Source organism: Lagenorhynchus albirostris, chromosome 8 (assembly GCF_949774975.1).
Source record: "Lagenorhynchus albirostris chromosome 8, mLagAlb1.1, whole genome shotgun sequence".
Classification (NCBI taxonomy): Eukaryota; Metazoa; Chordata; class Mammalia; order Artiodactyla; family Delphinidae; genus Lagenorhynchus; species Lagenorhynchus albirostris.
Genome location: NC_083102.1, coordinates 32,522,117 through 32,539,441, shown reverse-complemented (window position 1 = coordinate 32,539,441; position 17,325 = coordinate 32,522,117). Strand labels below are relative to the sequence as shown.

Here is a 17,325-nt window from a genome sequence, read left to right as displayed (position 1 = left end):
TTGTAGACTTTTTAATGACGGCCCTTCTGACTGGTGTGAGGTGGTACCTCATTGTAGTTTTGATTTGCATTTCTCTAATAGTTAGCAATGTTGAGCATCTTTTCATGTGCCTATTGGCCATCCATATGTCTTTTTTGGAGAAATGTCTATTTAGGTCTTCTGCACATTTTTTGATTGGTTTGTTTTTTTGTTATTGAGTTGTATGTGCTGTTTGTATATTTTGGAAATTAATCTCTCGTTGGTCACATCATTTGCAAATATTTTCTCCCAGTCTGTATTTAATATACTTTTAATTGAGATATAATTGACATGTAACATTGTATTAGTTTTAGGTGTACAACAAAATGATTAAAATCTTAACTCCTATCTGAGCTCTAAGGTCTTGCTACTCAACCTGTGGTCTCCAGATCGGTAGCACTGGCACCACCTGGGAGCTTGTTAGAAATGCAGATTCTTCAGCCACATCCCAGACCTGCTGAATCAGCAACTGCACTTAACAAGATTCCTAGCCAATTCATATATACAGCTTTAACTACATCTTCATTCTCTTGCTAAACTTGAAGATTCAGAAGTAGGGTTAGATTTAGCAAATAAAATTAGCAGACATCCAATAAAGTTTGAAAACAATGAATAATTGGTATATCTCAAATGCTTCATGGGACATACTTATACTTAAAATATATGTTCATTGTTTATCTGAAATTCAACTTTTACTGGGCTTTTCTGTATTTAATCTGGCAACCCTATTCAGAAGGGTACGATCTATGTTTAACATAACTCTTTATTCCCCTGCAATAGTGCAGAGCCTTCCCCAACTTCTTAATATGTTCGTTTAAGGAACAATGAGTTTCTTCAGAACTGAGGTTTCTCTGGCTTTTACTTAACATTGTATATCTCCAGAAGCGAACACAGTATCCCACACACAATAAAGGACCAGCAGTTATTTCTTTAATGAATATATCCAGAACATCTTCCAATTATGCACTGGGTTGTATGTGCATATTTTAAAGAAGGCCGAATATTTTTCTCGTAATCTTTTTTTTTAAACCAGAATGTTTAAAAGCTATTTGTGCACTTTCTCACATTTTAGCTGGCGGAGTTCAGGATTTGATGGGAGTATAATCAAGGGCTCAGCATGTACTCATCGCAGACTGGGTCCATACGGTCACTGGTGGGGAAAGAATCCTAGACACAGGATACCGACAAGCCTGCCTCAGGCGGAAGTAAGCAACTCCCCCCGGTTCCTGGGCCTCGGAGGCACCCGCGCACGCGCACAGCCGTGCTCTGGCCCCGTGAGGCGGGCGGAGGGAGGCGGAGCTCCCGGGGCGCGTGCGCGGCGGCCGGGGCTGTGGGCCCCTCCCTTGTCGGGGTCGCGCGGCGCGGAGGACCGCACCGAAAGGGGGAAGTCAGGTGGCCGCTGCTGCCGCCGCCGCCGCGGTTTGTCGCCAGAAGGAAAATGGCGGATCTGGAGGAGCAGTTGTCTGATGAGGAGAAGGTAAGGGCCGCGGGGGCGGCAGAGCCCATCGGTCCGGGAAGCCAGTAGAGCCCCGCCGTATCAGCCCGGAGTCTGGCCGCCGGGGAAGGGCATTGGTCGGTGCCCCCGGCTGCCCTTCTTCCCCTCTCCTCGCTGCGCCCGAGTGCCTGCCCCTGTCAGTCACCCGAGGCCCCGCGCGGGGGCAGGTCTCCGCCAGGCCTGCTCGCTCCGCTCCTTGTAGGGTGTGTGCTCCGAAAATAGGTAGCGGGAGCTGGGCGGCGGCGGCGGCGGCGGCGGCGGGCGGGGGCCGGGGGCGCGGAGGGCGGCGGCCGCTGGGGACCCTCTCCCCGCGCATGGGCCACGGGGGCCCTGCGCCAGGGTCGGGGACTGCAGAGGGGTCTGGGTCCCGGCCTGGGAGCGGCCCAAGGACAGTACTCAGCCCGATGGCCTGGCCGGAGAGGGTGGCCGGGGTGAGGGCTAAGGGGGAAAAATTGCTTAGGAAGCAGACCTTGACTTCTCTCTTCTAATCTATCCTCCCACAAGCAAACTGCTTTCTTTCCTGGGTCCTACGTTTTTTTTCCTTTAGTCGTGGAAGTCTCTCTCTCTTTTTTTTTTTTTTCTTTTTCGGTTTTAGCTGTAGGCAACGAAGTTGCTCATAAAAAGACACCCCCCTCCCCACGGTTGTTTGCTACTCTTGTTGGCAGTAGCCGCTCTAGGGGCCGACTTGGTAGCGCCCCGTGGTCCTGCTAGGACTTCTTCCGAAGAGGGGAGATTGTGGAACTCCTTTTACTGTATCTTAGATGCTGTGACAGCATTAGAACCAGATGAACGACTTAAGTTCTCAGGCATTTGAAGTAAGAAATCTGATCATTGAACTGGATCTCTCTTATTCGCGGTTTCCCTTGGCCTCTGTGAGGCCCCATTCTCCAGAGTGTGTTTTGGAATACAGGGGTACCCTCCTAATTTTAAGTATTTCCTGCACAGGTCCTTGATGTTTCTCAAACTCAGAAGTAACTGACATAACAATGAATAAGATAGTTAAAGTTTTCGAAGACTCCACTCTTAATTTAACAGGGCTCATTTTTAAGTTCCAAAGCAGTAAAGCCATGTATGAAACACAAAAAAATAACTGGTGTTTAAGAAATCCTCATGTAAGCCTACGGGTATTTTCGGTTGGAACGCTCTGCTCCAAGTGTTTTTATATCCTGTGTTCTTGTACTGAAATGTCATGTTCTGTCTTCTTCCCGATGTGAACGTGCAGCAGTCAGCCTTATCTTCAGTTCCGGAAATCTTTTTTACCTCTGTGCTCTTTGGTGAAAGTGATAATAAAACGACAAAATGGGGAGAGCAGCAAGATTCTCCATAATCCACAGTCCTGGTAGGCAGATCCCTGTATACACAAAAGTTGCTGTGCAGTATTCACACGTGTAATATTGGTAAATAATCATAAATGGGTAACTGAAAATGTATGCAGGTGCTCACACACATTTAAAATTAAGTAGTACTAAAAAGTTTTTTAAAGGGATTGTCATGTTTTTTATTCTGCTGTTGGTAAGTGGTGATTAGTAGCTCAAGTGGCTAGAAATCTAGCTGAGGAGAGAGTACTCAGTGTGGGAGTTAATATAGGCCTGCCATGTGTTGTAAAGACCTAAAATAGCAAAGTTTTTTCAAAATGATATGACAGGATTTCTTGTCATCCGGCACTCTCAGGGCACTGAGCTCCATAAAGGTGTGGGGCTGGGTGGGAAGGGGTCTTATTCTCTATGCTCGCCCAACACCATGTTTTAACAGTAAATGAATGAAAACTCCAATTTGAAGGAATTTTGTGGGTTTGTTTTTATTTCGAGTTTTGTAAGACTATTCTGTGGATATTTTGCATATAAATTTCTGATCACATCTTTTAGTAATTTAAGAAAAATATTAACCAAACTGTGAGGTTAAATTGAAGTAACTGGTAAAGTGAAATTCTAACAGTCTTGTCACTTTATTTAAATGTTCTTTTTAATCTCTTGGGAGGAGGACCTTGCATATAGAATCAGAAATAGGATTTAAAGGTGTTATTTTTTAAACTAATATTTAAATCATTTTACTTTTCCTGCCACCTTGTTTGTAATTTTCAAAAATAAGTTTTTAATACTTAATTTAAAGCTCTTGGAATTTCCATTACTGACTGTGGAAGTAAGGAAGGGAAGCTGTTAAGACTTAGTAGTATGGTCTTAACCATACTTTGTATATGCCTGGTTCAGTTAGACAATACATTTGTTAATTTGTTGTAAATTTGAGCTAGGTTTGATTATTACCATTGCACAAATAAGTAAAATAAATTTTTAAAAGCTTTAAGTAATTCACGGAAGGACACCTAAGTAGGAAGTGCAAAGGCGGTATTTAAGCCTGAGTTTGTCTGAATCCAAAGTTGATGCTCTTGTGACATTACACTTCTTAACAATTGATGATAGAATCCTTTTCTGGATTTATCTCTTTGTGTTAAATTTGACAGCTTAATTTGGAAAAGGGAGGAACAATAGTTCTCTTTGTTTTTAATAGAAATTGTAAATGCCAAACACTAAATAGTGTTGAGTTTTAAATTTAATTTGTGTTTGATCGTTTTAGAACAAAGTTTATTATTGTTTGACACATTTAAAAGTTTTATGCTGTTGGTGTAGTTTCATATATGTCCTGTGGTAGGAAGCATTTTAGAAATTAATCTAGAATAATATCTTTGCTTTTTTCAGTTACATACAGTTGCTTTTTGAGGATACCAGTATGAAATGTAATAACCTTTTCACTTTTGGCCACTGGGTTAGTAGGAAATAAAATTATCTGAAGAAGCACAATGAAGTTGTTTAGTTATTCATTTGTCGTGGTGTGTCCTACAGACCTTTTTACATAGTTACAGAAACTCTAGGTTAGAACAGTTCATGTTTTCCCCTCCTGGGTCAGCTGCACTGTACAGTAAAGCATTTTTTGTGATTGAAATTATATGAAATTGTGGTATAAGGCTCAGATAAGAACTATTCCCAAACTGCTCTCTAAGTGAGAAATCCTGGAAGTCACTTGAAGCTTTGGAAGACACCTTACCACCGCCCCCGCCCCCCACCAACCTCTTCTACCTTCCCCCAGTGAGTAGAGTGATCCGCTCGCGTAGCTTCAGCTTTTGTATCTTTGCAGATGTCTCAAGTACCTAGCTCAGCCCTGCTTCTCCCCTTAGCACTGGTCACACATTTTTATCTGCTGGTCCTCTTCCACAGAAGACAGTTAAGGAGATATGCTCAGATGGAACCTGCCTGAAAGTAAATTCATAAACTCCCCCCTCTCTGTCCCTACACAAAGCAGGGCAGATACCCATCTCTTTCTGCTCATATTTCTCTTTATGACTCTGTTCCCATTATTCAAGTTATCCAGGTTTTTAACTTCAGCTTTAACTTTTTTCCTCCTTGTGCTCTCTGTACCTTACACTTAGTTTCCAAACCTTGTCACTTCCATCAGAATATGTCTTACAGAAATTATTTCTTGCTTGAAAAGTTCATTTATATTAATATTTGATTTATAACCTCTCAATTGACCAGACCATTAACAGTTTATGTTATGAACTACTGTTGTTTAGTAACAAACTTGTACTGTATGAACAGAATGCAAATTGATTGTACCTGTTCTGTGACTACACAGTTGAGGAAGAAACAAAGCTAAGGGAGGAAAAGTAAGGTTAGAAGAATGACTCATATCTGTTTTATTTGCCACTGCTGGACTTTTATTATAAACTTTCTAGACAAATCCCTCCATCTTCCTATCATTTTTCTACTCCCAAACTTTTAGTTGCTGCATCCTCCATTGCCTTTACAAGGAAGCCCAACTCTTGAAAATGGTGTTCATGTCCTTGTATTCCATTCTAACCTAAATAGTTCTGACATTTCCAATATATACTGTTATTTAATCATGCTGTGAATTCAAAGAGACCTGCATGCTAGTCCATGCCTAGCACATGGAGTAAATTATTTAATCTCTCAGCAGCTTCAGTTTCCTCTAAAATGTGGGGATATAACAAATTATATTCCCCATTAAACTTTTATAAGTGCACATGTTGCCTGGCATGTAGTAAACACAATAAATTTTAGTTATTTTTCTCTGCTCATGACTTACCTGCTTTGAGCATTGATACTGCTCCCCGATCTATCCCCTTTTTTGAAAGATGAAAAATTACTCTTCCTTCAAGATTTAGCTCAGATCACATGGCTAGTTTTCTCTCTCTCCTGAACGCTGAAACACATCATTAATGTTGAATACAGTTTTGCATAGTAGTTATCTGTTTACCTGTCTTTTTTCCTGTATTCTGTTGAATTCGTTAGTGCAGAAATGTCATCTTTAGCATCTGTCAGTGCAATGTATGTGATGAGTACAATGGTTCAGTGAGTGAATGAACAAAGGAGTAATGAATTTACAAAATTAAGAAAAAAATAACAGTTTTATGAAAAGAAGTAGCATATAAAGGTAAGTTTTGGAGGGAAAATCTAGTATGCCTACATTTTTCACTTCTAAATAGTGTTATAGAGTTTAAAGATTTAGGTAGTTAAATGAAATTCCTGGTGCTCCTTGAGGTGCAGGTGGTGATATTGGCTATGGTTCAAATCACTTACAGATGCTAAATTATAAGCAGTTTGTATACTTCTCCCCCACACACAATCATAATGTGGCTTCAGAAGTTTTGTTTGTATGTATTGATAAAAGCAATGTAAGCTGCCATTATATTCCATCATGATTAATGTAAAATCAGTAGTGTTCTTATTAACTAAAAAGTAAACTCAACCAGTAAGCGATTAATGTAGAAATTATTCATTCCTAATTTCATTCTGTAGGTGAATGAATTCTGTCATTGCACCAATAAAATGTAAAAATTCCTACAGCAAGCAGAAACTTGATAGCTGCTGCAGCATTAGTGGAGTTTTTTAGACTTTGCACACTAAAGCAAATTTGTAGTACATTCTCAGTGCATTGGGGAGTCATTTCTACTTAAAATAAAGGTGGTTATATACATAGAAGAACATGGTATATATTACAGAAAAATCCGAACGAACTTTTTGGCCAACCCAATAAAAACGCTTAGTACAAAGGTAGTTTTTAAGGTTGAAAAGCATGATGGGAAAACTTGACCTGTGGTCCTGACCTAAAAGCTTAATTGCCTGAAGCAGTAATTTATTGCAAGAGATTGATGCATATCAAAGAAAATAGGGGTTCCATGGAACCACTTATAGTTGTCAAAAAAGGAGAATTTCATTAATTTTATTCTGAAGGGTAGAACTACAGTCTTCATATTCTTTCTCTTAAGACATTTATTTACATGCTCTACTGTGAACCCTATGGCTGAGAACTTCTCTTGCACATTTTAGTTCATAATGTTTCTACTGAAAATGAATAGAATTAATTTTTGAAAACTACCCCTACATTTATTCATTTACCAAATATACCATATTTCATTGATTTCACTACTCATCATTTTCCATATTTTAAGATCTCTGTACAATCATGGCTTGTGATACAGGTAGCATTTTTCCTTTTTTTTAGTGACCCATGAAATTATGAATCTTTCATTGATTGTGAATCAGGGTAAGCAAGGATATAATGCAATAACAAACAAACTAAAATCTCAACGTGAGGGTGTTGGTGGTGGGGGCTTTTCGTGGCATCTCCTCACTCGTTCTGTGTGTATCTAGTGTGGGTCAGCAGCAGAAGGGCCCTGCTCCACAAAGTCACATAGTTGTAGGCTCTTGGAGGATTTCAGTCTAAACGTAGGCTTTTTGATATGATACATATGCATAATGGAATATTATTGAGCCATGAGAAAGGAGGATATCCTACCATTTGCAACAACATGGACCTTGAGCACCTTGTGCTAAGTGAGATAAGTTAGAGAAAGACAAGTACTGTACAATATCACTTATATGTGGAATCTAAAAAAGTCAAACCTGTTTAAAAAAACAATAAAATGGTGGTTACCAAAGAATGGAGGGTGGGAGGGATAAGATTAATGGTGTTTAAGGGTACAGACTTGTAATGAGTAGTAAATAAACCATAGCGATCTGATGCACAGTATAATGAATATAGACAGTACCATTGTACTACAGTGATGTGGTAAATATTGCTTTAGTCGCGATCATACTACATTATGTAAATGTATGAAAGTAACAGGCTGTACACCTTAAATTTACAAAATGTAGCATGTGAAATTTACCTCTCCTCCCCCCGCCCCCCAAAAAAAGTCTTAGGCTTTTTATCACTGTCCCCACACCAGTGGGAAAGAAATGCAATGAATACCATACTGGGTTTTAAAGCTCCCCCCTACCCACACACACCCTAAGAGACTCACTGCACTTCTGCTCAGATTTCAATTAGCTTAAGCAAGTTATATCTATAAACCTCATTTCAGAGGGGGCAGGGAAGAAGAAGAGAAATGCAGTATTTGTGAATAGCAGTAATGATTCTATAGATTAAGTTTTAGACTCACTGAAGGTTGGTGATTTGATTACCTGGTTGGTAGACACAGTGCAAGACTACAGATTCAAGGATGAATCAGACATATGTAACATATATATTATACAGGGTCAAAAAGCAATAAGTCCATGGACATTCAGAAGATGGAGAAGTTACTTCTGCCTAGGAGGATGGTAGGTATCAGTTGAGGTACAAGCTCATGTCAGAGAGCACAGCACAGGAAGAAAAAACAGAAAAGTGGGAATGAGCAGGAAATATGAGTTATATCTCAAGTACTTTGCAAGTAAGAGATGCAAAGATGAATTGTGCTGTTAAACAGCACAGATTTTCTCAGCCTCAGCACTATTGACATTTGGGCCAGATAACTCTTTGTTGTAGGGGTGTCCTGTGCATTTTAGGATGTTTGGGCATCCTTGGCCCACATGATGCCAGTAGCACCGCAGTCACGACAGTCACAAATGTCTCCTGTAGTACAAAATCGCCCCTGGTTGAGAACCACGGGTCTAGACAGACTGGAGCTAGTGAGACCAGTTGGGAAACTGAGTTAAGTGTTAGGACCAGATTTAAAGTAGTTTTACAAGACACGGAGGAAAAAAATGATTGCTAACATTTCAGAGTTGGAATCAACAAGACATGGTGAGTGAATGTAGAGAAAGGGAAGAATCAGCGGTAACTGAACATTAAAATCTGGTTGACTGGGAAGTGGAACCACCACCAACAGCTAAAGAACACACAGGAGAGAAGATGCACAGCTCGGGGGAATAATGGTGAATTTTGTTTGGGTTCTACTAAGTTTGAGATGCTAGCAGAATGTCTATGTGAACATGCGTAGCAGATAGGGAGATGTAGAAATGGAGCTTGGAAAGAGATCAGGCCCAGAGATTATATAGATTTGGAAATCCTCTCTGTGGGTTAAAGCCAGGAGATTGGAATAGCTTTTAGGAGAACAAGTTCAGACATAGGGGAGGAGAGGGCAGAGAGCATATACTTTTGGATACTTTCATTTAAGGCATAAGAGAAGGAGAGAAACTAGAAGGTGAGGAGTGATCTTTGAAGTAGAAGTGTATACCTAGCACAGAGTAGGTGCTCATCTCACAGAACTTGAAGAGAATTTCCAGAAGGAGCAGTGAAGTATTGCAGAGAGATTAAAAAGGAATATAGAATTGAGAAGAGCCTTTGGCTTTAAGAGAAATGGATGAGAAACAAATTATATCTCCTATATGCCAATATCTACTGTATTAATTAATTTCTCAATTGTCAGAGCAACCTTGTTATTATCTGTATCTTGCGTATGGTAAGACTGGTGTAGATGAGGCCAACTATTTTAAGTGGTAGACTAGAGATCGTTGCTGGCCTTTAAGAGAGCAGTTTAATGGCCTTTCAGTCTTGTGTACGTTGTAGTTCAGTAACCATACTCAAAGACCTCCCTCACCTTCTTTTGTATTCTTGCCTATCTCTGTTCCCTTAGCAGTTTGTACATACCTTTGTTATAACATTTACCCATTTTAATAGGTTTCCTGATGTTCTTATTTCCTGCGTTTTTCAGGGACAGGCCCTGTGTCTTATTCATCTTTGTAACTGCAGTAGAGTGTGTGGCATATATTATTATCAGTGACTTCAACTCTGGTTGCACATAAGAGTCAACTGGAGAGTTTATAAACAAACATGGATGCACAGGCTTGACTCATGGGTGAGGCCTGGAGCGTCTGTACTTTTTTCAAAAAAAGCTTCCCAGATGGTTTGAATGTGCCACCAGGATTGAGTTTCACTGTATTAGGTGCTCAATAAATGTTGACTAAAGGATAAGAAGAGGAGACAGTAAGTATAAATTACTTTTTCCCCCTATATTAGTCTTTTAATTAATTTTTCAAGCTTTTTAAAATTGAAGTATAATTTACAGTATTATATTAGTTTTGGGTGTACTTTTTGGGTGTACCATGAAGTGATTTGATATTTTTTATACGTTACAAAATGGTCACCACGATAAGTCTAGTTACCATTTGTCACCACGCAAAGTTGTTACAATATTATTGACTATATTCCCTATGCTACACATTATATCCCTGTGACTCATTTATTTTACAGCTGGAAGTTTGTACATCTTAATCGCCTTCCCCTATTAAAGTATAAATCATTCTTGAAAAAAATTCAGTAATGAAACCAAAGAGAAAGAGTAGATACTACTTCATTTTTTCCTACTGTTTCATTTTAGGGATACTTTTTTTTTTAGATAGAAAAACTTTAGGAGTGTTTGTGGGCTAAGGTGAATGATTCAGAGGACAGAAAAAAATTGAAAATATAAATAATAGTTTGTATAACTTTCTCAGTTAATAATGCCTACTTTGGATTCATAGATTTCTTAATATTTTAAATAAATGGTAAAAACATATTTAAAGAAATAGTTGTTGAATTCAGTGGATGACCTAGTTGTAGATTAAGTGATATGGGCCCTGTTTTTAATTACTATTCAAAATGATAATTATAAAGGAAAAAAATTCTTAAGGAAAACATCAAAACAAATTACGTCTTTTACGTATACTCAGATTAAAATAAATTAGTCTATAACACAGACATGCAATTAATGATCACTTGATCATAAACTATTTAAATAATGATCGAGTTTTAAAAAGTATTTTTTCTATTTTTATTTTACTTTTAACTCTCAAAAAGGCATAGGGAATTTTTAGAGAGTTATGGGAAACAATGTCAAATAATTCTTGTAGTTGAAGTAGAAAAATTCATAATAGCTCTTTTTAACTTTACTGCTGGTCTCTAAGACAGTGACCCTTTTTGGGAATCACATTCCTTGAGAGTCAGGTGAGACCTATGATTCTTTTCTTCTGAGGACCAAATGCCTCAAATTTTGCATATACAGTCCCTTACAGGGCAGTGGGTACAATATCTGGCAGCCTATCAGAATCAGGTGGGGAGATTTTCAAAAATATAGATTTCTAGGTGTCAGTCCTCTGGAGATTGATTCAGTAGGTCTGGAATGGAACATGGGAATCTGTATTTTTTCAAAAGCTTTCCCAGCAAATCAACCAGGCATCCAGATTTGGGAAATCTCTGTGCTAGTGTCTCCTGCCTTGATCATGGAGGAGATAACTATGTGGGAAAATGTCCAATGTATGGAAATTAGAGGGGTTGTAGGCAGTGTTCTCAGATAAAATATAAGATGCCTGGTTAAATTGAATTTAAGATAAACAACAAATAATTTTTAGTGTAAGTATTCCCAGTGCAGTATACTTTGGGGCTAATGTAGAGTGCAGGGCTGTTCGTCTCTAGATTTAATGGTTCCAGATAGCTATTTTTTGTGGTGTGCATGTGCTTTTGTGCACAGGCACTGTCTGCTTTTTATACTTTTATCCCCTTTTTTTTCAGTTGCTCAAAGCTTTTTAAAATTTTTGTCAGCTTAATATATTTATATCTGCTTTGGTGAAGACTCCATTTTTTGCTAAAGAATTAATCTACAGACAGTCAAAATCTCCTGGATTTTACCTTAGTGTTGGTAAAAATTTTGCCAATTTACAGTGCCCAGCAAAAGCATCAGAAAAATCTGGAGAATTCATAGACACAGGTAGTTGAAGTAACATTAATTTTGTCAACAGCTTCTATAAATTGTGCCAATTGATTGACAACCTGTGGTAAATTCCCCCACCTTGTTGTACTTTCCTGTTCTAGCTGGTAATCATAAAGTTGAAGTAGCACTGCCAGATGCTCACATCTTCCAGTAACAGACATATCTTAAAGAGGCAATGAAGGCCAAGGGAATCTAGTCACTTCTATCTTTGGCATCTCACCATGAAGCTTGGCTTTACTTGAGAAAGATGCTTTCTATACAGTAATGCAAAGACTGACAGAATGAAGGACTGCAAGGCAGAAAGCTACATATGGAGTTTATTTGCATTCAGCCCACCTTCCCTTTGTTCTCCTCCCCTGAGAAGTTCTTCAGTCTTACTCAGCAGTGTAGGTATAAGATAAGATTGTAAATTTTAAGAGTGTAGTCCTAAAATTATAGTCCAGGTAGCACAGGGTGATAAAAACACTTGATGTGTTCTATTCTTTCTGAGGGATCTGTTCTTTCTGAGGAATCTATTTTTTCTGAGGGATCACCCAGGACCAAAAGCAGCAATTCAGTATTCTGTTGATATTTGTCTGGATCATCAGTCTATGCCATAATGTTACCAAGGATTTTGATCACAGCTTCTTATACCAAATGTGCTTATCTTCCATTTACATCTGTTGCAGCACTTAAAGAACCAAGGAGGGCTTCCCTGGTGGTGCAGTGGTTGAGAGTCTGCCTGCTGATGCAGGGGACACGGGTTCGTGCCCCGGTCCAGGAAGATCCCACATGCGGTGGAGCGGCTGGGCCCGTGAGCCATGGCCGCTGGGCCTGCGCGTCCGGAGCCTGTGCTCCACAACGGGAGAGGCCCGCGTACCGCAAAAAAAAAAAAAAAAGAACTAAGAACTTGGGAACTTCTTTAGAAAAGTAAGGCATCGTTACTCCACAGGTTTTAGCCACAGGTAGTCCTTTTTCTGGGTATCGTGACTAATCTCTTTCCATCACTGTGGTAGTTTGGCTTCTACACATATTGGTCCAACATCATGTGCAAATGCCACATAATTCATCAGTATTACTTGCTTTGCTCATCACCTGGTCTCAATCAAATTGAAAATTGTGTAGAGAAACTGATTTCTCTATGTTGGCTCAGGCTGTAAGATGTGCTACACAATATGAGGGGCACCAGCTCCTCTCTATTGCCTGCAGCACATGAGGAACAATTTGTGCAGGCAGCTTCCCAGCGTTAACATAGTACTTTTTTCACTGCAATTTGAGACACTTCTGATCCTAGGTGACCATCTGCTGACATTCACAAAAAGAAAGTAACGTGTGGTGGAAAGCAGGAGACAATTTCTTGTAAGATTATCAAAGATGAACTTTTTTTTTTTTTTTTTTTTTTTTGCGGTACGCGGGCCTCTCACCAATGTGGCCTCTCTCGCCGCGGAGCACAGGCTCTGGACACGCAGGCTCAGCGGCCATGGCTCATGGGCCCAGCCGCTCCGCGGCATGTGGGATCTTCCCGGACCGGGGCACGAACCGTGTCCCCTGCATCGGCAGGCGGACTCTCAACCACTGCGCCACCAGGGAAGCCCGAGTGAACTGTATTTTTACTCAGTGGAGAAGATAGCATTCCTTCCTTTCTTAGGGAAAGGATTTGGTAAATTCTCTCTAAGAATAGTGGAATCAACTTTGTCTGATATTGAAAGGTGACTGTCCTTACGTTTTCCCTTGTCTGAACGATTTAATGATTTACAACTGAATTCTGCCCATTTTCTTCAGATGTTTGTGAGGATTCTGATCCAAAGAAGTCTGAGCAGTCACAAACTGCCACGATGGCACAGTGGTCATTTTAGAGGAGGTCCGTTTCACTTTCAGGCCTTCTAGTTTGCTCCATCAAAGACCCTTTCTAACTACTTAATAAACCAACTTTATCTTCTTATTTCTGAACTAGCAAGGAGTTCTCTGTAGGCCAAGGAATAGAGAAGAGTGGAGGAAGGTTGCCTAAAATTGTGGAAGAGCCTGAAATTCATCTTCCACTCCACTGGCCACATACACAAGATTTTTCCCAGTTACTCACTTAGTAGACTTGCAGTAAGTCTGGAGGTTTTGAAATGTTTAATCTGCATCATCCAATAATTGAAAATCTTGATCTTTATTTTCATCTGAGAAGTTTATTGATGTAAGCTTGTAGTTATTCTTAAATAAAAATTCATTTCCTAGGTATTTTAGAGCTCTTTTTTCAAGAGATTTGATTTGTAATTTTTTTGTTCCTATAAAAGAACGTTGTTTTCTGCAGCCTTTGTCAGATTGACTCAGCTCCTTCCCTTTTTTTAATGTTGTAAATATAACTGTCAAATTTTACCCTCCTCCCTTCAAATACATGGAGGATCGGAAACTAGATAAGCACACTTGTGAATTTATGTCTGAAATAAAAATAGGGAAGATATACGAAGAATCTCTCTTATGCCCTTCTAATGTTGGGACTATATATCAGCTTATTTGCTTGCTTAAAATATATTTAAAATAACTGAGTTCCTTGCTTCTTGGTCCCCAATTATATCTTAAATTTGAGCTTCACGGATAAGTGAGATCCGGTTTATTTGCCTCCTCTGCACTCTGTTGGTGAGGGAGGGGTTCCTGCTGTAGGGTTATGGAGATGGCTGAACACACAGCACCTGACATTGGAAAGATGCGGTGAATAGCAGTCTAGTAATACAAATACTCAGCCCAGGAGATAGGGACACAGTGGAGGGAACAGAGTGAACAAGCAGAGGCCAAGGGAGGCAAGCTTTGTAGTATCAAGAAGGTAGAGTGAGGGTTCCAGCAGGAGGATGTGATTGGCTAGTTTGAATAGTTCCACAGGCTGGCAGGGAACTGAAGCCCCATACTCAGGGATGAGTAGGAACTGTGCCTGTTCCCTGTAATAAAGAGGGTTGTCTGGCTAGGGACCTTATCTGCAGGAGGAGATTGAGGATGGGAACTTGCAGTTAGGCCATTCAAGGTCCTTCTGTTTTTCCCCAGATGTCAAGGCACACGTAATACTGGGCTTTAATTTTAGGCCTTATACTACGGTTCTCAGTAGTAGTACTAATCTTTTATCAGAAGTGTATGCTAATGATTGCTGTATTGAATAATACATCAAGAAGTTTTTAATAGCATAATTTGACCTTTGAGTTTTCCTTTCTGTGTGACCTTTTCTTTGACAATTTGCAAAGTTTAAGATATTCTGCTGCTGTGTACAATTTAGTCACAGTAGATGAAAGGTGGCCAAAACATACATGCAGTGATTTGGAGGCATGAAAGAAGAGTTCTTGTCTGAAAGACTGAATGGAGTGGTGAGGCTCTAGTATTGTATAGGTGGGATGAGAAAAAGAGTGGGTTGGTTGTAGGAGCTATCAAGTAGCAGAAAGAGTAAAAAGGTAATAGCTGTTAATTGAGTGCTTACTCTGTGCCAAGTACTTTTCTAAATGTATTACCTCATTTACTGCAGGTGAGGAAACTGAATTTAATTTGCTTTTGGTCCTATAGGTAGAAGTCAGTGGAGCTCTAGTCTGAGTACATACAGTCTTATTTAGGGTTTATGCTGTTAACAGTACATTTTACAGCCTTTGAATACAGAAAGGCCTTATATGTCATGCTAAGGACTTTGGACTTACCTTGTTGGCAGTGGGCCACCATTAGATGATTTTAAGCAGGAAAGAAAATGATCGGAACTTTCATTGAAAAATATCAATCTGGTGGCAGAGTGGAAAATGACTTTCGGAGAAAGATGAGATTAGAGGCAGGGCAGTTATTGTAACAATCCAGAAAGGGAATGGGTCCGAATGAAATAGAATCAAAGAAAAGGAGATTGGATTTGAGCAAGACAGACAGACACTCGATAATGTGGCTGACTGTGGGAGAAAGGGAGAAATGTGGAATTGAATGTAGGTGGTGCCGATAATTTTATGAAGAACAGAGGGAGTAGGTTTGGGTGAGACAGGCATTTAGTGGAGATTTCTAATAAATGAGTTACATTTAGAAAAATGGATCTTGATCTTGAGAGAGGTTGTGATAGGTATATAGATTTGAGAGCTATTGTTATGTGGTGATAATAGAAGCAGTGGCAGTAAATGAGATTACCCAGATATTTTGGTTGTTTCTTCTGAACCATCATAGGAAGATGCTATATTGGGAGGCGGCTCTGAAAAGCCTTGGACTTCATCTGAAGAATTCATTCAAATCCCAAATCTGGATTTCTGTTTTCTCTTTTCATGAATTAAAGGTAATAACAGCCATCTAGGAAAGTAACTGTAGATGATATTTTATTTTATCTAACAGACCACAGGGGTTTTAAAAGGTTAAGAAATGATGATATATTTCATCTCCCTTAATTTACCTATGAGAAATGGAGATTTACAGAAGTTAAATCAAAACCTGGGTACAGATGGTTTGTCTTAGCTTAGATGAAAACCCAGATCTTAACTGCACATTGCCACCACAGAACTAGGAACTGGCTTTTTCTCCTGTTTTGCTACCACTGGTTTTTGAGGTAAGCAGAGTACAGAGGGAAGGGATGATTTCCAAGGGAGGAGAAAGGATGTTGGCATGTGGGAAGTGAATGCACTGCAGAAAACACAGAAATGCATGGGCGTGAGCCACAGCTGTACCACTGTAGGACACAAAGAAGCATTTCACATATAATGTGAAAATGCCTGTATTCCAGAGCTAATTTTAGGAATACTGAACTATACTAATGCAGATATATTTATTCTCTACTGCTGTTACTGCTCATACTAATATATTCACCCAAGTTTACGTAGCTAATGAGTAGTAGAAATGAAAATCCAGCTCATTCAATCTGACTCCAGAGATCATACACTCTACTGCTTCCTTATATTAGCATAAGTTTTTATGGTTTTGAATGTACATTATTTAAAAATTAACTGTCTACATACAGAATTCCATTAGTGATAACTCTTAGAATGCTCATTTCATTAAAATACTATATTCCCTGACCATCCTAAATAAATGAGAGTTTATTCTTGCTTATAGATTGATTCAACATTGATTCAACAAAAACTACCTACCAAGTTTAGAGTATAGGGCTGCCTACTGATATTATTGAATATTCAGAAGTTCCTTGAGGAAGTTACATTTTTGCAGTTACTACCTGAATGCTGAATACTAAATTCATTAGACACTTTTCAGAATTATCTTTGGAATTTATTAAAAATTATGATGTGTTTTTCATGTCCCAGACTGAAAAAAAGTAATTCACACTTTAAAAATAGTACTGAAAATAGTTACTTTCCTTTTTTTCTTTCTTTTATTTGTTTATTTATTTGGTTCAGTGGGACAAAGAAGTCCATTTTAACAAATAGCATTAGGATGGCTTGTTGATCCTTATGACGATGTAATAAAAAATGGATCTCCGTCCCACATCATATACAGAAATCAGTCCCATGTAGATTAATGGCCTAAATTCAAAGAGCAAAACTTCAAGAAACTTTAGGAAAAATGTAAGAGAAAATCCCCACAATTTAAGAGTAGAGAAGGAATATTTTTCCCCACTCTCTAAATACTTCACTGTGTTTAGGGCTGTCTCTTATATAACCACGGTACAATGATCAAAATCAAGAAATTTCACATTGATACAACATTATTGTCTCATCTACAGACCCTATTCAAATTTCACCAGTTGCTCCAATTAGATCCAGGATCTAATCCAGGATTGCATTGAATTTTGTTGTAGTGTCTCCTTGGTCTTTAATCTGGAACAGTTTCTCAGCATTGTTTGTCCTTCATGACCTTACCACTTTGGAAG

At 39.1% G+C, this 17,325-nt stretch overlaps 1 protein-coding gene and 1 pseudogene across 2 annotated transcripts in view; one reads left to right on the top strand and one right to left on the bottom strand.

The window, feature by feature from the left end:
* Positions 1–1,242: 1,242 nt before the first annotated feature.
* Positions 1,243–17,325, top strand: part of CAPZA2 (capping actin protein of muscle Z-line subunit alpha 2) — a 56,566-nt gene continuing 40,483 nt past the window's right edge. For both annotated transcript variants that reach the window (XM_060156809.1, XM_060156808.1), the window contains exon 1: positions 1,243–1,495. In XM_060156809.1, coding sequence (XP_060012792.1) covers positions 1,457–1,495 — 39 coding nt within the window. In that variant the 5' untranslated portion in view covers positions 1,243–1,456. The remainder of the gene's footprint in view (positions 1,496–17,325) is intronic.
* LOC132524927 (RAB11-binding protein RELCH-like) lies at positions 1,655–15,197 on the bottom strand (annotated as a pseudogene).